The following is a 24,064-nucleotide window of genomic DNA, read 5'->3' as shown; positions in this document are numbered from 1 at the left end:
ACTCGAGGTCATAGATCTCGTCGAGAAAATCCTGAGGTACGTTATGATGAACAAAGTAGGAACACTAGGGATCATAGAGAACTTCGCGCAAGAAATCCTGAGTATAGGAATTTACAGCGCATTCGTGATCAAACGCAAAGGGAACATGCAAGAAGAAATCCTGAAATAAGGAGAGAGGAGCGTGATAGAGAAACACAACGTCGACAGCTTAGTAGGAGGGGTATGAGGGAAGAAATTTTGAATCAGAGACGTCTTAGACAAGGTCAAGTTCGCCTTCGTAAAGATAACCCACTCAATAGACAAATTGAAAACCAAAGGCAGTCCCAACGAATCCGATTAACGAGAGAAAATAATGTTATAAAAAATGATAATAGTGGCAATTTAACAGATTTCAAAAACATTTATTTCCAAAATTGATTGTTTGAAAGATTTAACCCCAATTGAAGAACGTCTCATAATGCCTAGATTGCCTTTTATGACAATCCGTCAGTTAGGATATCCAGGTCAGAGTTTGCTCAAAGGTGCTGTTGTTAATATACCAATTTCTGTTAACACTATTGTGACATCTCTACCAAGGTCCTTTGATGAGGCATACATATTAATGAAAATTGGTTTTCAGAATTTAATAACCAAGAAGAAGTTCCGTTTGCTGCATCTGCAGAGGATTCCCGATTGGTTCAATCTTTTCATGCGGCACAAACTTCTCATGATAATCCCTCAGGTAATAATATTTCCACGGGTCTTTCACCTTCATAGCTAAATCCAGGCGGTCAAGAAACTCTTTTGGACAATATTGCTGTAGAAAACTTAGACTATAACCGTTTAGTTATAGCGCCAGGTGAAGGACAAAGATCAATTGACATAATTCAAGATAATAATTTAGAAGAGTTGTCATTTCGAACAATATACGTTGGGCAGAAGCGTACATGCTCTGAAACGTATAGCAAGATAATACGTTCTGAAATTCGCCGTTTTGACAGAAGAGCGTGTACCATTTCAAAGTTGTTCTATGATTACAAAAAATTAGAACTGCTACAAATTAAGAATAGTACATCCATTTGCCTTAGAAAGTTTTCAGGTCGCAACCGAGTTACGGCCCAAAATCTATTAAACGAAAACTTTGTTCAAAACTTGATTCAACACGATGATGGTTATAAGGTTTTGAAAGGCGTTAGATCCTCACCTGCACACTGGGAACAGAGAGGTTCCCCGCATGTACATGGCATGTATTGGCTTAATAATGCTCCCAGGATCAACCTTCAAGATCCTCAGACATTCTCTGATGTCATTAGTTTTATTGACAATTATATTTCTACCGATGGTTCGATCAGCCACTTAGAAAATTATTTGGGTTATCAAAAGCATAACCACAGTCGGTCTTGTACTAGAGAAATAAGAGGACAACATTTTTGTCGTTTTGGTTTACCATATCCACCAATGCCTTCAACGCAAATACTGTTACCTCTTACAGAAACAAGTCAAAATTCAGAAAGACACAAGGAAAACTTTTTCAAAATTCAAAACGTTTTAAATTCAAATATGACTACAGAAGACATTTCTAATTTAAACGATTTTGAATACTTCCTGTCTGATAGTAGAATAGATATGTGTTTTGATGACTATTTGTTAGCCCTTAGGTCAAGTTTAACAAAACCCAAAATTTTTCTAAAAAGGAAATTACAGGATCGTTTTATAAACGCTTATAATCCTCTGATTTTGGAACTCCATAGAGCAAATATGACTTGCTGTTCATATATAATTAATTATATTAACAAGTCTAACAGGGGAATTTCTAGGCTCTTAAATGAAGCTATATCAGAGGTAAATGCTGGAAATTATACTTTTAAGCAAAAACTTAAACATGTAGGTCACAAATTTATATCAGGCACAGAAATATCTGCACAAGAAGCAGTATATTGCTGCATTGGGCTCCATCTTTCGGAAGCAAATAATGCAGAAATATTTATAAATACCTCTCGACCTGAGTAACGTGTTCGAATGGTAAAACCTAGAGCGGAACTTCAGAACCTTCTTTCAGGTTCGACTGAAATATTCGTAGCCGGTATTTTAGACCGTTATGTTCAAAGATCCGATCAGTTAGAAACTCTTTGTTTAGCTGATTTTGCATCTAGGTATAAATATTTTAAATCTAGTAGAGAAGCACAAGATAGTGATCATGAAGAAGAAGAGAGGGAAGACGATAATTTACCAGAAAGCGGGGTTGTCATGCCTCTTAAAGACGGTAGCGGTTTTGTGAAAAAACGTACCAAACCTTGTATTATTCGGTATAGAAGGTTTAACCCAGATTTGAGTATTGACCAGAGTTGAGTATTTCCGCGAAATGTTAATGCTTTACTATCCTTGGCGGAATGAACAGCAAGATCTCATTGAAAACGATAATGAGCAGACTTGCATAACACATCGTATTATAATTGAGGAAAATCAAAGAAAATATGATGTTTTTGAGCAAAGAGAACTTGAAAATGTTCTAGAAAGTCTTTATAATGAAATAGACTTGGACGAGGGTGCTCAAAGTGAACTACCTTTGCTGGACTTGCATGGCGAGGTTCAACAGATAATAGCACTGAATCTGATTGCAATATTAGACTTATTAAACTACACCCTTTAATTCTAGTTGAGGAGTTATTTTCTTTAGTTCAAAGTCTAAATACTAAGCAAAGAACCTATTTGACACATTTGATGCACCACCTAAAAACAAATCTCCCATTTTATGAGTTGATTGGCGGCGGTGCAGGTGTAGGAAAGAGTCGTTTGATATCTGCAATATATCAAGCTCTTAACCATCGTTACAATTCTACACCTGGATCCAATCCAAGTGCCTTAAAAGTTCTTCTTTGCGCACCTACGGTTGAAGCAGCATTCGGAATAAGTGGAATGACCCTTCATTCAATATTGTCTTTACCTGTTAATCAGTTGAATAAAGAGTTGAGGCCACTTAGCAATGACACAAATTTTCAAAACAGACAGCCCCTTCGGTGGTATACCGATCATAGTGTTTGGTGATTTGAAACAACTCTCACCTGTTGGAGATAGGTGGATATTCTCTCCTAATCCCAATGATGCATACATCACTTTAGTTGGTTCCCCTTTGTGGGAGTTATTTAAATACTTTGAATTAACAGAGATAATGAGACAACGGGAGGGTCAGGCCTTTGCAATTGCATTAAATCATATAGCATCTGGTACTATAACAAATGAGGACATATCACTCATTGAAACTAGAGTAGTTAATTTCGAAGAAGTTCCCGATGATGCCATACATAGTCCAGTCATTATAGTAAGTTCACCTCGGAATTCAGATACCCAGCTGTAAGTCTGTAAATACTTGTATATTGACACAATAAAAGTTGTCTCAAAACCTACATATGGTAGGGTGTACGCAACTATTAAATTTCAAGGTCAAAGGTCACAAAAATCGGTTTTTTGCGCTTTTTTTGTAAATATCTCATTTCCTATGGGTTTTTTGCTATTAGTATTTATTATCAATATTGTAGAATACAAAATTCTCTACAAATTTTGTTTAAAAATTTTTTTCATACGGTGAACCGTTTTCGAGGTAGAGGGCTTAGAGCGCGCGGTCACAGCATCACTTCAGGTCAACCGGTGCCTCCGATCAAAAACGCGCCATATATAGTTGATGAACTATCGATAAATCAATGATTATAAATATTTGTCAATTTTTATTAACTATTATATTATATGTTATCATTTTCTTCATGCCTTAAATCTTTATCTATTCAATAATACTGATCAACGTTTCCTAAAATTAAAAAATAATGAAGGGAAAAACTTAAATCTTACTATAATTATATTCCCATTAACACTAATGACATTTTAATTAGAAAATAATTAAGTGCATCTTCTTTAAAATCTGTAAATTTGTAAATAATAGGACAAGATATTGATTTACTCATCATTTTAATTGGGCGTACACTGTCTTACGAACAAGAAATTTTCTTTAAAAAAGTTGGGAAAGGCAATGTAAAAACGGAGATATACTCGACTAAAAGTTTTGATAATTATCCTCATTCCAAAACACATATTTTATTTCTGCACGCATTAAGTGGATGTGACACAACTTCTGCGCTTTTTAAAAAGGGAAAAAAAAACATTTTTAAAAGTTTTTGAGAAACTGACCAATTTGGATGAACTAGCTGCAGCATTTGAGGAAGAAAATTGTTCGGCCCAGAGATTATTAGAGAGTGGAACTCAAACCTTATTGGCAGTCTATAATGCTCCGAAATCTGTGAAAAGTCTAGATCATCTTCGTTATGTGCATTACATCAAGTCTACAAAACTTAATAAACCTGTGCAGCTTTCAAATATTCCACCAACAAGTGCAGCTGCTCATCAACATTTCGAACGTGTATATTATCAAGTTCAAACTTGGTTAGGGCATGATTTGGAACCCCAGGTATGGGGTTGGGCAATGCGAAACGATTTTCTGGAGCCTATCATGAAAATTTTACCACCTGCTCCAGAACATTTGCTAAATACAATTTTCTGCAACTGCAAGGGTGGTTGTGGTTCGCGATGCGGATGCAGGAAAGCGGGCTTGCAATGCTCTTTAGCTTGTGGCCAATGTAATGGGCAAGCTTGTCTCAATGCTCTACCATTTCAGAGCGACATTAACGAAGATGGAACTTTTGACCCCGAAATCATGGAAGAACTTGAAACAAATGTCGTTGAAGACGATAATGAAGACCAGTTTGAAATTTACCAGCAGCCGGAAGACGACGATGAAGAGGAAGAAGATGATTAAAATTATAAATTGTAGTTTTTGTACCCTTTATTCCATTTTTTTACTTTTAATAAAAATAAATGTATTGAATGATATTTTTTAATATATTTTTTATATTTTTTTTATCATGTAAGAAGTTATTAATATTAATAAGGTTTAAATTCAAATATAATTCCTATATTTTCATTAACAATTCTGCAATTTCATGGGCAGGTAAGTGTTGTTAAATAAATTAATACCGAATAGAAAGTGGATAGGTTAGGAAAAAGTGATAAAGTATAATATAATATTTAATAAATATTGACAAATATTTATAATCATTGATTTATCGATAGTTCATCAACTATATATGGCGCGTTTTTGATCGGAGGAACCGATTGACCTGAAGCGATGCTGTGACCGCGCGCTCTAAGCCCTCTATCTCGAAAACGGTTCACCGTATGAAAAAAATGTTTAAACAAAATTTGTAGAGAATTTTGTATTCTACAATATTGATAATAAATACCAATAGCAAAACACCCATAGGAAATGAGATATTTACAAAAAAGCGCAAAAAACCGATTTTTGTGACCTTTGACCTTGAAATTTAATAGTAATTAACCTAATTTAAGCTTAAATGACTGGACTAACATTTATTTTGGTCCAACGAAGAGACAAATAATTTCAATGCGCTTAAGCTCAGTCGAATCCCAACAAAAGCTTTCCTTTCAATAAATATATGATTACAGTGAACATAAACACGTGTGATGGCTTGGTTAATGGAGCAACTGGACAACTTATGCAAATTGATTTCCATTGTTCTTTTCCAACAATTCTGTGGATTAAATTTTTGGAACCTTTTGTTGGTTTGATAGCACGATCAAAAAAGCCTCATCCTCTAGAAAGTTCTTGGACACCAATTGAAAAAGTTCTAAAATCTTTTCAATATAAAAGAAATGAACAAATTTCAATTGAAAGAAATCAGTTTCCAGTTGTTCCGGCTAAGGGAATAACTATTCATAAAAGTCAGGGTGCCACATATAATAAAGTTGTAGTTCATACTCGACCCAGAATGCCTAGAGCTTCAATATATGTCGCTTGTAGTCGAGCTACTTCTGCAGAAGGTCTATTCATCATAGGAAATTTTATTCCTCCTAACAAATTTTCTGAATCGGATCCCGTATTTAGGGAACTGAGGGAATTGAACACAAATAAAGCTTTGACAACAAGTTTCAATTTTATGATTCCCCGAACATCAGGACATCAAATTTTATTCCATAATGTTCAGAGTCGTCACGCTCACATTAATGATATAAAAAGCGACTGTTTGATGCTATCTTCAGATATTTTATGTTTTGTAGAAACTTGGAGTTATCCTTGCGAAAGTTTTGATATACCAGGATTTACTCCAATTAACGAGCTGAGGATAGATAGCACGGAAACAACCAACAGAAATAAACGGGGCATTATAATATATGCAAAGCATAGTATTGCTTGCTCTATAGAATCAAAGGCTGTAAAGAAAATTTATTCAGACCGCAAAGTTTTAGAAGCGGTTTTGTTTAAATGTTTCAATATTAATATTCTGGTTCTATATAGAAATTCAGCTTTCTCTGTCAGACAATTATTGGTAGAACTTCAGGAAGTCCTTACTTCTGAGTTAGGCAATCAAAATGTGCTAATTGTTGGAGATTTTAACATTTGTTTAATGTCTACAGGGACTGCAATAAGAAATCTGCTCCAACAAAAAACTTTAGTTCCCTGCTTGGTGCAGAATATTCAACTACACCTGCCGGTACACAAATTGATTGGGCATTTTCAAACATGGATCCTTCCCGTGTAAATGCAATTACTTTTGAGACAGTACACAGCTATCATGACAGTATTTCTGTCTCTATTTCGAACTAAAGTTTTCAGACTTAGTGCAATAGTTCTTCATTTTTTTTTCCAAATATAATCGAATTAGAATGGTATAGGAATTTTGACAGTAGTTTTTAAGACAATTTTAAGAAAAAAATGTAAATAATCTAATTAAGAAAATTAAATATATATATTATATATAATTTGTTATTATATATGACATTATTGTATATATATATGATAGAAATTAAATAGTATAAAGAAAAAAGAAATATAATTTGGATATATGTATAAGAATCTCTACAAAAATTTATGTTTAATATTGTAAATATTATATACAAATTAATATAATAATATTATATCATTTTTGAAGTTGTTAATTTTTATTATTTTTAAGCTAAACATGTATAATAATATCGATATAATAAATAAAAAATGTTATTCATTGTTGAAAAACGATTTCTTTTCATACTCCTCAATACAGTTGTAATGCATTCAATATAAAATCAATTATAGGCGTATACAAAAAGCACAAGAACGATTTCTCATAATTTGAGTAAATTTAGTTTACAAATTGCTCTTATTATTTTCACTGTGAGTGAAAAGTAAATAACTAAGGCAACAGTTCCTACTTCTAATTATTAAAATATATAAAGAAGTATCAAACGAATATACCACTTAACTTTGCAAGAGTATAAAATGTTCGGTTACATCCGAACTTAGCCCTTCCTTATTGGTTTTATCATATATTCCTCATTTCAGTAAAATAATATAAATACTTCCGACACTAAGCAAAATATAGTAATGAAACTAAGTATGTCTACGACCTATGGCACTGGGAAACAGTAGTTTTGTTTTAAGAAGTTTCTTAGCCGATTTTATATGATTTTGCCACACTTATTCATAATCTGAAGTCAGTTTTTTTCTAGCAGCTCTAGTTTTCGAAATATGAACATATTACATTTTTACCCAAAAATACTACAATTTTTGAATTAAAGAATATATTGCTCTTACTGAAGATTAAAAAAAAACTTTTTTTTCTGTGATTTTCTTGGATGAGTAGAAACATCAGTGTGGCTCAGAATGCTCTAGCATCATATCAACGACGATGGTATAGATCTTCTATAGTGCGAAAATCCTGAGAAAGGCGTTCTCCTTGTTCTTCGCTTAAGGACCGTCAAAATACCAGCTTTAATTTTTTCTGTGCTCTATTTCGGAAATATTTTACTGATATATTTAAAACATTCCCAATCCTTGCTTACAGGTTTTTCAAGCTGTTTTGTCAGACCTAACTTAAAATGAAGAGGGGGTAATATACCCGGTACTAACTGCTCCTCAAAAGCCAAACTTATTAAGTCCAGTGTCCTCCCTTGGCTCGGCTATCTCGTAAGCATATGAAATCGGGGTATTTGATATATCCTTCTTGTTGACCCAAAAAAAATTTAACATCCTAAGATCGACGCATATCAGTCTGTTATGTTCTATTTACTAATTTTTTCCATAACAAATAGACCTTTTTTATAGAATCAAACGCATCAAAACTATTTGGATCATTTAAACAAGTTCTTCTTAATGTAGACATAGCGGTTTATTTATGAAATTTAGTAATATTTTAAAATTAATTCAAGTAAGCCGAGTAACGATATTACGAAATTGCCTGTATCATTAAAACTAGAGATTTCTCCAATCTGTACATTTATATATAAATATTCGAAAAGTCGAAAAGCCAATATGATTCTGTTACATTATTGAATTGGATTGCAATTCTGATAGTTAAGCAAATCTGTATTGGTTCTATTATTAAAAGCGATTTTTATGAACGTGATTGAAAATATTCTTAAATACACTCGAATGTCTGTTGGGGACCCTTGGCATAATTTTATTATAATATTATATATAAAAACTTATATATAAAGTGTTTAGTTGATAATAAATCGTGAATGATTTTTCCGAGTTTTATTCTATTCTATTCATACTCCCGATAAAAAAAAAGTATTTTCATTTATTTCTATTAATATAAAAATATATCTAGCATTGTAAAAAACAGTACAAAAATTAAAACGCCTATGAGCGTCTATTTTGAATTTACGACGAACGGTGTGAAGTAAACTATGAACCAAACTGACAATAACGGGAATACTAGTTCAAAAGTATTTGTTTAACTCTAAAGAAGGTAATAAACCAATATACTGGAAAATGCTAAAACTGCATCAAATTTCGAAGATAATTACTTATATTCTTATTGAATAATGTTTCATCTCTAAACATGAGAAAAGGCCAAAGTTTCTAAACTTATTTTAAGAAAATTTTAAAATAACAAGTAAGGAAGGGCTAAGTTCGGATGTAACCGAACATTTTATACTATCGCAAAGTCAAATAGTATACTCGTTTGAGATTTCTTTGTGGATTGGCTGATATTTTCGGTAGAAGGTCAACTATAGGCACTGGGGTCCACATATTTAGTACTTAGGGGCTTAAACAGTTTTGGTTCGATTTAGACAATTTTTGGCCACAAGGTGGCATACTTTAATCGCATTATTCACGCAAAGTTTTATCCCGATACAGTCATTGTTGCCTGATTTGCATAGTGGAAAGTGAAATAATCAGATGGAATTTAAAATGGTGTTATATGGAAAGTAAGCGTGGTTGTAGTCCGATTTCGCCGATTTTTGCACTGTGACATAGAAACATGAAAAGAACGTTATGCACCGAATTTGGTTGAAATCGGTTAAGCAGATCTCAAGATATGGGTTTTCACCTAAAAGTGGGCTGTGCCACGTCCACTGTCTAATTTTGAACGCGGTTCCTATAAAGTCATCTCATACCATCTCAGAGATAAAATTTAATGACTCTGGCGTGTTTAGTGCTTGATTTATCGCGCTTTTAGTAGTTTTTAACAGTACCGTTATATGGGGAGTGGGCGGAGTTGCCACCCGATTTCAACTATTTTCACACCGTCAATAGAAGTGCTAAAAATATTTGCTTCCAGTGAATTTTGTTATTATAGCATTAGCGGTTTAGGAGATATGCACATTAAACCTATTAGAGGCGGGACCACGCCCACTTTTTTAAAAAAAATTTTAACTGCAGATGCCCCTCCCTAATGTGATCCTGTGTACCAAATAACAGTCTTGTATCTTATTGCGGAGCTTAGTTATGGCAAGTTATTTGTTTTTGATTAATGGCGTTTTGTGGGCGTGGCAGTGGTCCGATTACGCCCATCTGCAATACCAACCGTCTCACGGTACCATGAAACATGTCTACCAAGTTTCATAAAGATATCTCAATTTTTACTCAAGTTAGAGCTTGCACGGACGGACGGACAGACGGACAGACGGACGGACAGACGGATGGACGGACAGACAGTCACCCGGATTTCAACTCGTCTCTTCATCCTGATCATTTATATATATATAACCCTATATCTAACTCGATTAGTTTTAGGTGATACAAACAACCGTTAGGTGAACAAAACTATTATACTCTGTAGCAACAGGTTGCGAGAGTATAAAAATTTACGATGAAAGCTCAGCTCAATAATATTCTGGAGTACATTAGTAAAGCTTTTATTTGGATTTCCGTAGACTAAACAAGAGATAAGATAAGCGGACTTTATTCGACATATTTCGTGGTTAGTAGTTTATTAATTTTCAGCGGAACCTGGTTTTCGGAAATGGCTAAGCGTAGTTGTGTCTTACAATATGTAATAGTCATAAATTTATAAGAGAAACTTATGTAAATATTTATTCAACTATACTTCAAAATTATATTTATTTTAAGGCATTACATCGATTTATGTATAATAAGGGGAGCGAATTTTTAAAATAATTTAGATTAAAAATTTAATTCCGGTGTAGGGATTTAACTTTAGGTTCTCATTTTTTAATTTATATTTTTTAATCCAAGATGGTTGGGATTAAAAATTGAAATATATATTTTTTGATTTGAATGAACGCGAAAATATGTTAATTCTAAAACAAATTCTTTTTTTAATTCTTAATTATATGCTTGAGATTATTATTTTTCTTTTTTATTTTTAAATCCGGTATGCATATGATGATATGAAATAAAATCTTTTTCTTATTTTTGTTAATGTTTGAACCCAATGTATTAGGGATCACACCAAACTTTGTCAACACTCACGGCTTGCACAGTTAATAAAGCAACTGAAAATGCGCGTTTATTTAGTTACACAATTTATTTAATTTTTGCAATTTAATTAGTACGATTTTTACAATAAAATTCTAAACACATATATTTATAACAAGTGTTCAAAGACAAGGTACTTTTTTCAATATCCTTTTTGTGACAGATCGCGCGTGAGTCGTATCAAGCTGTCATGTTATTTTTGTTTAGTATTGTTTGCCATTTCATCGTAGAAAGACTTACGCTTGAAAAATGTTTACAAATTGTTCCACTTTATTACGAAACATTCATGTTCTGTAAAGAGCGCTTCGCTCAACTTAGGGTCAACATAATCGGCCTACTAAGCGTACTATTCGCAACACCATCACCTATCATGAGACTTAGCATTCATTATTACATATTATTCAGTGAAAAAAATTTAGTTGCCGTAGCTGAGAGTGTACACGAACAGTGTACAGTGATTCGATGCCGTTCCCAGCTACTCGGACTGACATATGGAATGACTTGGCGCTTTTAACGTCGAGATCTTAAATTGAAAGCGTACAAAATACAGTTTGTACAAGAACTGAAACCGCTCGGCCCTCCCAAGCGACATCGCTTCGCTCTATGGGCTCTTGAAAAGTTCCAAGGAGATCCCTCGTTTTCGAGCCAAATTTTGTTCAGTGATGTCGCCCATTTTTGGCCAATGGATATGTGAATAAGCAATTGCCGCATTTGGGACGCAATCTGAAGAGATTCAAGAGCTACCATTTCAGTTGACTAATTCAAATGTTATCTCAATTCTTTTTTTATAATGCATTATTTTGCAACCCTGGGTATAATAATGAAGTTTAGTAAAGCGCTTTCTTTACTTACGCTTTTAGTTGAAAAGAATATTTTATCACTAAATTACCCTATGAATTGTAGGTTCAATTCAAGTACAGTCTTCTAAAACTGTATTGGAGCAGTAGAACGGAGAATGTATTTTTGTGTCTGTATTGTTCTTGAGGCTTTTTAATGTTCAATACCAGTACACTTGGTATTCTATTATTCGTGGGATCGAAATAAATATACTTTGTTAAAATTATTAAAAATATTCATACAAGACAATTATTAATTAATACTAAAGCACTTGTTCCGATTGTACTTACACTAAGGTCATTTAAGACCGTTTGCATCTCTATTTGCTTATTAATTACTCCAGAATAATAATCCTTAAAACTTTCCATATCAGTTATTGCTGCTTCGATTTTTGCTCCAAATGCGGCTATAATTTTTTCTTCTTTAGCAAAATTTTGTTGACCTTCTAGATTACTTTTATATTTGGTCAAATTCAATCGTAGTTTTTCTGTTGTACGTTCTATTTCATTCAACCGGATATTGATTGTAGTTTGATTTTTACTCAGTAAAGTGAATACTTCATGCCATTTCTGAAGAATATCGGGTAAATCTTTGTTCATTACGACAACTGTAAAATAAAATACAAATTAATTACATCAACGAAATAACAACGCATAAAAAAATGTATGCTATAGTGGAGAAAAATTCATCATAGTAAACTAACCCTCGATTTATTCAATCGTACGCATGATTAAACAAGTAAGGAAGGGCTTAGTTCGGGTGTAACCGAACAGTTTATACTCTTGCAATTTGCAAGGAGCAAGGTCGGCGAAATACTTATAGGTGTTGGCAAATCTTTATATTAAAAAATGATGCGAAAGAATGCAACATTCATTATTTGACGAAATCGTGAATGGATAATAATCAAAGTAGGTATCTATCGAAATCGTGAATGCATAACAATCAAATTAGGTATCTTATCAACTTATATTGAAGGTCATGTACTCATTAAGTTTTATTAATATATTTTAATCGTGTCAACGAAAATTATATTAAAATCATCCTTAATGAGAAATATATGATATACTTGTAAGCTCAGTCGAAGAGATTAAATTTAATATATGGTTGATGTAGAAAACGTCAACCATAAGATCGAAACTCTTTATATTAGGGCTTTGAGGTTTAGCCCAAGGTACAGACCAATTTCATTCATATTCAGTGATAAACCACATAATTTTCAAGGAAACTTGTCCATTTAATTTCATTAAAATATTAAACATTTTGACCAACATGAATGGTTTAAAGAAACATTTACATATGTTATATATGGGCAGAGAAAGGGGCGGGCTTGCATTGATTTGGATATTGCTCAGGTATCCTTGAGAACATATTTTTAAGCAATTATAGGAATATATAACTCAGATACTGAACGACATATTCGTCATAAGGCTGGTTAGAAAAACGAAAATCATTATTTGTAGTATATGGAAGTCGTTGGCTTTTCACTAAGATAACTCACATATTGGCTTTCATTCGATTCAACCCATTTTTGACATACAGGCATACTGTTTTCAAGAGAGGATTAGTTCGGAATTTCAATAACATATTTCACTTTCGGTCACTGATTGACCGATATTTTCGATAAAATGTTCGCTGTAGGAACTGGGGTCCACATATTCGGTATCTGAGGGCTTGAACAGTTGTAGTTCGATTTGGACAATTTTTGATCACAAGATGGCATACTTTAAATACATTATTCACGCAAAGTTTTATCCCGATACATTTATTGTTGCTTGAATTGCATGCTGGAGAGTGAATGAAAAAGATGGAATTCAAAATTGTGTTATATGGGAAGTATTTTGACCCCGGCTCCTACAAAGCCGTCTCGTACCATCTCGGATGTAAAATTTAATGTCTCTGTTGTATTTATTTATTGATTTATCCCGCTTTAATACGTTATTAACAGAACCGTTATATGGGGAGGGGGTGAGCTTATATTCCGAATCCCTCCGAGGACGAATTTTGTTATTGCATCTTAAGTGGTTTAGGAAATATGTGCATTATACCTCTTAGAGGGCAAGGCAGGTCAATAATAGACGTGGCAGTGGTCCGGTTTCATTAAGGTGCTCTCACCTCAATATCGTGTATACAATAATAGTGTTAGTAAATCAGTGGTCCCAGAACATCTATTTACGAACTCCTACTCTTTGATACTAAGGAACGGACGGACAAACATACAGTCACCCGGATTACAGCTCGTCTCGTTATCCTGATCAATTATAAATATATAACCCCATATCTATCTCGATTAGTTTTAAGTGATGCAAACAACCATTAGTAGTTATTAAATATGTAGTTTTATGAAAATAAAAGAAAATAAATAGCCGACAGTAACATATATACAAAATAAAACATACGGACGAATAGAATATCCATTAGAAAATGCCTATAGTCGCATAAGACAAAGAAAGTTATTCTTCCTACGAATTCTTCTTAAAATTTAATAGAACGTCAGATATCCCCAACGTTTTATAACTTCCGCTAAGGGCTTTGGCGTGGAATATACAAACTAAGAGGTTTCTGTCGAAGAAATGTGAGCCCATTCTTCGTGCAGCACATCCTTGGGCATATCCTTTGAGGTAATTGTGCATTGACGGATTTTACATATATAAGCGCTATTTAGGATTAAAATCTGATGATTCTGATGGTGTTTGAAGCTGCTTGGCAACGTTGTAGAGTAACTAAAGCTGTGCTTCGGGTCGTTATCCTCTAGAAAATAGGAGTCACTTCCAACACTAAATTCTACCGCTCTTTGCTTCAAATTTATTTTTATGATATTAAGGTATGTACATTTAACCATGGTGGACTCTATAAATTCCATTTGGCCCACACAGTTACTAGCTATGTACCCCCATATCATTGCTTCTTCATCACCGTTCTGCACTGTATGTATTAAGATTTCCTTATCAAGTGCCGCGCCCGTTTTCCGCCATTAAATCTTACGCCCCTTGATTCCAAAGAAGCAAAACATGTTCTCATGGGAAAAATAACTTTCTGCCAAAACTCCCCGGACTTATTTATGTGCTCTTCCGCGACAACATTATGCACTTGTACTATGTTCGCACCGACACAAAGTTCGTGTTTTCATAGACAAAAGAAGTTTTCACGCGAAAACTTGTGTTTTCATCCATACAAAATCTGTCAAACGAAAACACTGTTTTCGCTAAAAACCCCTTGAAAACTTACATTCCACTCATTATAATCGGTGCCTGCTCTAGTTTAATCGATATTATTGGACAATTTAAGAAAAACAAAACAAACAAACAAAAAGAAAACAAGGCTCTTAAGAAAATGAAAAAAACTTAGTTCTGCGCGCTGACAAAATTTTTTCAGCTATGACTGTCATATTACCCATCAGATGACCGTCCCTGTTCCTGTAGGGTACATAACAAATGTAAACAAATAGATGTGTGAACTGTCAATGAAAACTCATTGGAAACGCACAATGTTGGTCAGAACGACTTTGGTTCCACAATCCACAAATTGTGTTTTCAAGAAGATTTCAATTAGGTGCGAACATAGTATTACCTTACATTGCAAAACGTTACGAGTTTCACGCTGTGCTAGTACTTTTGGCCGCCCTGGACACGCCGAGATACAAAAACGCTAGTATGTTTGTAATTTGTTATTACTATTTGTATGAAAGACTGTGTTCTTCCAACAATTCGACCGATTTCAGGGAATATTTTTCCTTCTTCGAAAAGTTTATCCATTATTTCCCTTTCAGAGGGGCTTATTTCTTTTCTTTTAGGCGAGAATCGATATTCTAAATTTGTTAACAAATTGAATCTTTTGCTACTTTTACGAACTCAAGTAAACCTACAACTTTACCCATTTGTGCTGCGCTGCAAAATTACTATTTTTTGTAAATTTGTCTATAAAACTATGGTGTCAAATCTTGATTGGTTTAAATGATATATAAATAAATAATAAATGCTATAATATAAAGTTTGCATTTTATATAAAGTTATTTTTTAACGAACAAAAAAAAGATATAAGCGTGTACGCAGACTATTTGGCGATTGTATGTATATTATTATTAATTAATATTATAAGTCGTAGGCTCACGTTTCATTACTACATTTTGCTTCGAGCATCCGAATTAACTTAAATAAAATATAAGTATGTAATATAAAATCTTAGTCCCTTTAAGTTTAATATATGAGGATATGAGGTTTTGGTAAGGTATATACCAATTCGATTCCCTAAACCACATTATTTTTAAAAAACTACTAATCTCTCTATTTTATTAAAATGTCAAGCACACATTTTTATCTAGATATCTTACATATCGGCCGATTTATATGGTTCAGTATAAAGCCAACCAGACATTCAAAAATCTTTCTATTAGGTATATAAAAGCTAGAGAAAGTATTGACCGATGTTTTCCATTCTTAGCATCCGATATATGATTCCCAAAAAAATGCTATCTGACTTTTATCAAGGATCCTCACAGATTTACCGATATTTTAGGTAAAATGTCAGCAATAAGTACTGGATCCGCATATTCGGTATCTGGGACTTGAAAAGTTATGATCCAATTTCAACTATTTTTTGTCATGAAATCGCACTGCTTAGATACACTTTGTATGCAATGTTTTATGTCGAAATCGTTATATTCCATCGTTTTATCTTAGTTATTAACTAATATAATATAGAGGACAAAATTGATTGGTAGTATGGATTGAATAGGCTCCGAACTATTTGAAAAAATATTTCACCGTAGGGAAGCTGCACTGTCTCCGGTGAACATAGACTGTATTATATTTTCAAAAAAGTTAGGATCCTTACAAAAATGCCAAATATGTTACCCAAGGTGTAAAAAATTACTTAAAAAATTCCTTACATAGCATGCACTGTGAATACTATTGATTATAGAACAAAAGAATGTACTACGTAATGTAATGTATGTTTACAGAACATATGCATGTCACAATAAGCGTGCTTTTATTATAAAAAAAACAAAATAATTAGAATGCCGCCTCTGTAAAAGCTCTTTATAATAGTGATTCAATACCTTTACATAATTTTTTAAATTATGAATGAAAAAGTTGTGTGGTCGCTGCCCCGCTGGGCTAAGCTGCAACATAATATGCGATGTAGGCGTCATTGGGGCACGTCAAGAAGAAGCGGTTGTGTGCAGAATTGATTATAACTAATATAAGGATTCTCAAAGACCCGGTTGACTTTACACTTCATATATTGGTCAAGATGTGAAGGTATCTTAATTAAACTCAGAAGGAATTTTTTTCTAGTATACTGTCAAATGAAATAATAATATGGAATTTAAAATTGTGATATATTGAAAGGAGATGTGGTTGTAGCCCGTTTTCGATAATTTTCTCCCATTTTTACACTTTAACATAAGGATAAAAATATAATGTTTCATACCTAATTTTGTTGAAATTGTTTAAGTAGTTCTTAGGATTTCAACCAAAGAAGGGCGATAGCAAGGCCATTATCCAATTTTTACAACGCTTCCTTTGAAAACCTTAAACGATATCTTATCTGTAAATTTTATGCTTCGGAGGTATTTATTTAACGAGTTATCACATTCTTAGCAGCTTTCAACAGAACCAATATATGGCGAGCGGACCTGGTTATCTTCCGATTTTAATATTTTTCACACATTATAAGAGTGTATCAAAAATAATTCCACCTTAGCAAGTTTGGTCGACTCAATCTACCAATACCTCCTAATACTACGATTCCATGTACTAAATTACAGTGTTTTGTCCTAATTTGGAGTTTAGTTATCGCACTTTATAAGCTTTTGATAACGGCATCAATTAGTTTTAGATCAGTCGGTCCAGCAGTTTCAAAGATTAGCCGAAGCAAACAGACAGACAACAAATTTACAAAATTGTATTTCCATCCCATCCCTTGGTCCATCCCTTGAGTACAATTTTCGTTCGAGCATTTCGACTGGTAACTGGCGAATTACACGCGTGATGTTTTGCTTCAAGGCCTGAATCGAAGCGGGATTGTCCGCATTTTCTTTAGATTTTACATATCCCCACAGGAAAAAGTCAAACGGTATGGTATCACATGATCTTGGTGGCCGACCCAAAACGGCCCAAAATTATCTGCTCACCGAAGTGTTCTCTCAAGAAGTTAATTGATTGATGCGATGTGTAAGAAGTGGCGCCGTCTTGTTGAATCCAAATGTCGCCGAGACAACGAACTTCAATTTCAGGTATCAAATAATGGGTTATCATGGGGCGATAACGGTCGCTATTGACGGTTACGTTTTCACCTGTATCATTTTTGAAAAAATATGAACCGATGATTTCTCCGGCCCACAAACCACACCAAACCGTTGTTTTTTTCTGGATGAAATGGTAGCTCTTGAATCTTTTCAGGTTGCCCTTCGTTCTAAATGCGGCAATTTTGCTTGTTTACATATCCATTGAGCCAGAAATGGGCCTCATCGCTAAACAAAATTTGGCTCGAAAACGTCGGAACTTCTTAGAACTTTTCAAGAGTACACTCTCAGCTACGGCAACTAAATTTTCTTCACTGCGTGCTGGACGTTCTCTGTTCGGTCGAATAATATTCAATAATGAATGCTGGGTCTCAAGATGGGTGATGGTGTTACGAATAGTAGCCCGATTATGTTGGCCATAAGTTGAGTGAAGCGTGATCTGTCAAAAAAAGGCTATTAAAAAGTACCTCCACTTGGATCACCCGTTGTATACCGTGTATACTTCGATATACATTTAGTCAAAATCGGATATTTTAATAGCTTAGACCAAGCTCAAGATCGATTTCATTTATATTCACATTGACCAACATAAATGGCTTAAGGGCAGCTAAAAAGTCGATAATATTATTGTCCATAGTACTAGTGTTACGTGCCGCATCATGTCATATACTATACGGTGCTGAAAAAGCGTTTATTCGTGCTAAAAGTTTGTATTTGACAGTTTTTCGATTGATTGACTCTGTACGTTGTGAGCACTCGTCGAAGATGGACACCAGCAAAGAGAAAATTCGCTATATTTTACAATTTTTCTTCGATCAAGGCGAAAAAGCAGCCGAAGCGGCTGAAAAAATTAATTTAGTTTATGGGCCCGATACTGTAAAGGAACATGTAGAACAAAAGTTTGCTAGCTTCCGTTCCGGTAATTTCGATGTCAAAGATACACCACGCGTCGGGAGGCCTGTCGTCGAAAATTGCGATAAAATCATGGAAATAGTGGAAACAGACCATCACGTGAGCACTTATTTAATTGCTGAGGAAGTAAAGATAAGCCAGAAAACCGTTTGGAACTATTTGCATAACCTTGGATTCAAAAAGAAGCTCGATGTTTGGGTGCCACACGAACTAACGCAAAAAAACATGATGGGCCGAATTTCCATCTGTGAATCGCTGCTGAATCGCAATAAAATCGACCCGTTTGAAGTTCTGAAGCGGATTGTGACTGGCGATGAAAAATGAGTCACTTACGACAACATCGAGCGCAAACGGTCGTGGTCAAAGCTCGGAGAAGCGGCCCAGACGGTGGCCAAGACCGGATTGACGGCCAGGAAGGGTTGGCTGTATGTTTGGCTTGAAGGCAGCACTCATCCAGAAGAGGCTATCTTTGATCAACAGAGGCCGAATTGTGTTTCATCAGGACAACGCCAGGTCACACACGTCTTTGGTGACGCGCCAGGAGCTCCGGGAGCTCGGATGGGAGGTCCTAACGCACCCACCTTATAGTCCGGAGCTGGCACCAAGTGATTACCATCTTTTCCTGTCCATGGCAAATGCGCTTAATGGTGAGAAGTTGGCCTCAAGAGAGGCCTGTGAAAATAAGCTCTCCGAGTTTTTTGGCAATAGAGACGCAGCCTTCTACGAGAGGGGTATAATGAAGTTGGCATCAAGTTTACGAACAAAATGGTGCATAACCGAACGAACTTTTTACTTTACCTATATTTATATTGGATGTATTTGGCCTAGGAGAAGATCCCGCCTAATTGCGTTAATTTATGACATTATATTCGGGCATTACTTAAGTATATTCGGGAACATTTTATGAAGATAGCACACACACTGACCGCTATATGCGACATAAAGTCTGCTGTATAATGAAAGTCATTATATGTAGTACATCGCAGCTGGGTTAATTGGATTACCAATTTTTACTGAAGTTAGCGCTTACACAAAAAGACAGATAGACAGTCACTTGGAATTCAACTAGTCTTGTCATTCTAGTGATTTATGTATGGATAACTCTATATCTACCTCGATTAATTTTGGGTGAACAAAACTATAACATCCGTTGCAACATGTTGCGGTTACGTAAGTACAAGGATGATTTATGTTAAATTAGTCTGATACGCTAATATGCCACGTATAGACCAGTTTTGGGCCTTGGCGATACCAGATGGAATGACGTTATGTAGTCCATGAGGAGTAGTCATAAGGATTATTTTTTTTTGCATAATATGAATATTGATGCTTTGGTAATTTTTTTCCAGCTGCTCATTGTTTGAATTTTTTGGCGTGGTCGGTGCTGAGAAGCGTTAAGAGCGTATTTTATTTATTGATTAATTTATTTTTTTATGCTACTAGCGCAACATTGTCATTCATGTTGTTGTTGTTTGCGAACTCCTTGCACAGTTTAGTATTTGTTGTTGGTATTTTTTGCTGACTGCACTGCTTATTTGGGGCATCTGGCGACCAGTTGTCAGCAAGTTCCGAACAGGATTGCTCAACAGGTACCCGCGGCTGCCCCAGTGCTGGAGATAGTGAATCGTGCGCAGACAAACGGTCGTAGTAGTGTGCATTTAACCCACGGATCGATTCGGTCCAGCCCCACATCGGTTGACTCGCGGCCTTTACGGGGACATTGAACCGTCCGGCGGCCAATAGAGTGAACTCTGTTTAGACCTTTGGCTGGAGTTGTGGGCTGTACCCTAGTGAGAACGCTAAAATGGCTTGCTTGGATCGTCGCTGCTACAGAGCGGGTCTGGCTTGTGACACCTTCTTCAGTGCGTTCAGTCGCACGTACGTGGCGAGCAGCTATTTCGGGGTCTTGTTTGAACGATTGGCATCTGTTCAGAGGTACGCTCGGCGGATCAGCCTACCGAAAGGCATCCACCACGGAGGAGAAGGGTTAAGCCCTTTACTCGGAATGAGGAGTCCGGGCCATCGACGGTAACGATGGATACTACGTCGGGATGCGAGGCAGCGGGGTCACTGGAAATATCCCCGCCACAGCGGAAGGCGCGTTTGGGGTCGCGTTTGGTAGTTAGTGACACCATTGAGGAAGCGGCTGTTCACCCCGCAAAGTTGGGCGTGGGTGAAGTAGGTCTCGAGCGCGGTGGTGATGCAGCACTACTAATGACGGTTATTACCGAGAATGGCCATCTTAAGGCGATTGCACCGGTGACGCGGAAGCCTGTAGAGACCTGGTCGTTTGTAGTCAGGAGCAAAGAACTTGAAACTTCCTCTAAGAAAGTCATTAAAAAAGTAGTGAAAGAGGTGGGTTCTTTACTAGGTTTGAGGACCTACGAGATTAGGCCTATTAAGGATGGTGGAGCGGATATCCGCACTCACTCTATTTTGGAGAGGGAGAGAGTGGCGACTAACGCAAAATTCGGGAAGGTGGGGTCGAACTTGACTGTCAACCGAAAGTTGGGCCCTCGAGTTGTGGTCCAGGAGGTTCACGTGGAGATTTCCTATGAAGAATTCAGGGAAAGGGAGGGATATCTAAGGAGCGAGATGCTTCTAGATAATAGGGATAATAGTGGGACAATAGCCCTAACAGTCTGGTGACTTATGAGTACATCCAGGGCGTTGGGTTTGTTGAGGGTAACCCAGACTTCAGATTTTGGTTGAGTCTGCGTTTTATGCTTACGGGGCATGGGCCTCTGATTGTATTTTTGCATCAAAGGCACCTATCTGGTAGGTCGGGGTATTTGTGTAGGGAGCGGTGTGAGGATTAGGCTCACGTGATCGCAGAGTGCCCTATGTACTCGGCCATTAGGGATCTCGGATGTATAGGGATTAGCTGGACTGACGGACGTTAAGATGTTAACGGTATGATCTCCATTAGTCGGAATGCCGAACAGTCAGGGCCCTTTCTCGTGAATTGCTTAGGGGGCGAAGGCGTTTAACTGAGAATTACAACTGGTAATAGCTTCGACTACGCTGTCTGACCGAAGACTTAATTCTGGTACCCCTGGGAGCAGGGGCCTGGGAGTTCGCTCCAAACTTGCTAATGCGGGCTGAAGGCGGAAAGAACTGACTTTTTGTCAGTTTAATGTGGAGTTAAATTGCAACGAGGTGCCGGACCCAAAACACGACAAAGGTTTTAAATAGGCATCGAACCCTACCAAAGTGGTTAGTGTGTCCATTCCACACTACCGATCGGTATTAAAAATGATTGGCGTTTTCAGGGCGCTGATCAACTCATTGATTTGATCCGCTGTGCTTTTGAGCGCCGCGGGGTAAGGCTGTCATCAGCAGGTACCCACGTTAAACACATCAGATGTTGTACGTGAGTGTATGTCACTAACCTCCTCTTAAACAGCTGGACCGATATGAATGAATATTTTTGTATGCGTTTGGGTGCCGCCCTGGATGAATTATATTCACAAATCAGCGCGGCGAATGCCGCTATGGAGATAATTTATCTATACTGCAACTAAACGGCTGGATCGACTTGAATGAATTTTTGTTTATACTTTTTTGTACACTGTGTGCTGATATTATATCTAATGCTTTTACGTAAATATTGCGCGTATTATATTCAGATATAAGTTACGTGATTTCGTTTATTTTTCGACATTTTAATTTGAGTATTTTATATTAAGTGTTTCGTTATTTTGACATTCTAACCTTTTTTGTACGGTGTCTTTCGATATTTCAGATGTCGCATTACATTTCGATGTATTATATGAGTGTATTATATTCACATATAAATTACGTATATAAAGCAATGCCACGTATTTGTAGACGAAGACGAAATATTGGTAGACAGATGGATGGTTAAATAGATCGGCAGAAGATCGGTTGACGGTCAATGAGAATTTTACAGACCAGGCTGCAATCACACGTGCTAATGAAAGTCAAGAGCAAAGCAACGAACGTCTTCAAGTTAATGCATTGAGACAAAAACTGGACCGTCACAAAGTCTTCGACACAGTCAGAACATCGTTTGCAAGTGTATCGCGAGTTAAGGAACGTATTAGTTATCAGATTATATCACCAAAATACCCTAAACAAATAAACATCAAAACAACCTTATGTTTCAGTAAACAAAATATATCAAAACAACCTCATCTCCGAATGAACAGAATGTATCAAAACAACATTAAACCAAATACATTAAAGCAATCTTTCCTTAGAAGAAACGAAATGTATCTAAACAAACAATATTTTATATGTAAACAATCTATCAACTAGTAGTTGAGACACTTGTTAGTATAAATAGCAGTAAGATCTATGAAACAAGTAAGTCTTAAGAATATTAATAAAGAGTGCACATTTCGGTGCAGCTCAGAAGTGAAAATATCGTTTTTCGCCTTGCGTTTGAATATGAGTCGGACATTAACTATTCGTACCATTCACAAAATCGATGATATGAACAAACAATGCCACCACTGTTTTGCATTCAAATACAAAGGTAAATTAGCCGGTTTATGCTGCGCGTCTGGAAAAGTTATGTATAGCTGCTGCTGACAAACGGATTTTAAGATTTTTGCATTTAAAGTTAAAAAAATAAACAATTTAAAGCATTTTTTCGATTTATAATAAATTTTACATTTATGTTTTGTACTTTAATATCTGATAACACTATACGAATTTGTTTCTACACACTTATTTCGTATTAAAAAATGCACTGCGTTAAATCATAACTAAAGTGATAAATTTTTGATCGACCAGGGTTAATTATTCGTGCGTGGCCGAAGACCAACTATGCAGAATGGAACTATAATAATGTGGTGTGGACCTGAATGCTTACGGCTGATTCTACCGAAAATATCGGGCAATCTGTGATATATAACTATGAAACTTAGTGAAGGTCTTTTCCTGGAAATAATTTGTCTTGGTGTTAAAAATAGGTAAAATCGGGTACTATGCTTCCCATGAACGTCATATACTTGATATACGAATTTTCAAAGTTCCGCTTGACTTCGAAGCATATGCATACATATATCGGGCAATAAGTGAGTTATCATCATAAAATTTAATGTCACTTCTTACTTGTTTAGTATAAAGTTTTGACAACATCTGAAAGTATTTCACCGGCTTTGATCGTTGCAAATTATGAGGTATTTTAATTTTGAAAATAACATCTCGTCACTTCAAGTCAACATTTTCTGAAATATGTTTTGATATTTCAGCTATAGATTTAGAAACTTTTTGTTGCCGATGTTTTTATGCTTATTAGAGCATCTAACACACGTTGTTTATCACAATAGTTTTGTGTTTAACCGGTTCAA

At 35.6% G+C, this 24,064-nt stretch overlaps 1 protein-coding gene across 7 annotated transcripts in view; it reads right to left on the bottom strand.

The window, feature by feature from the left end:
- Positions 1–24,064, bottom strand: part of LOC106623322 (uncharacterized) — a 112,505-nt gene that overhangs the window by 85,768 nt on the left and 2,673 nt on the right. For all 7 annotated transcript variants that reach the window (XM_036378286.2, XM_036378289.2, XM_070108975.1 and 4 more), the window contains one exon: positions 11,878–12,194. In XM_036378286.2, coding sequence (XP_036234179.1) covers positions 11,878–12,194 — 317 coding nt within the window. The remainder of the gene's footprint in view (positions 1–11,877; positions 12,195–24,064) is intronic.

The sequence above is a fragment of the Bactrocera oleae genome, chromosome 4 (assembly GCF_042242935.1).
Source record: "Bactrocera oleae isolate idBacOlea1 chromosome 4, idBacOlea1, whole genome shotgun sequence".
Classification (NCBI taxonomy): domain Eukaryota; kingdom Metazoa; phylum Arthropoda; class Insecta; order Diptera; family Tephritidae; genus Bactrocera; species Bactrocera oleae.
The sequence above is the reverse complement of the archived record's forward strand: the minus strand, read 5'-3'. Positions and strand labels throughout refer to the sequence as shown.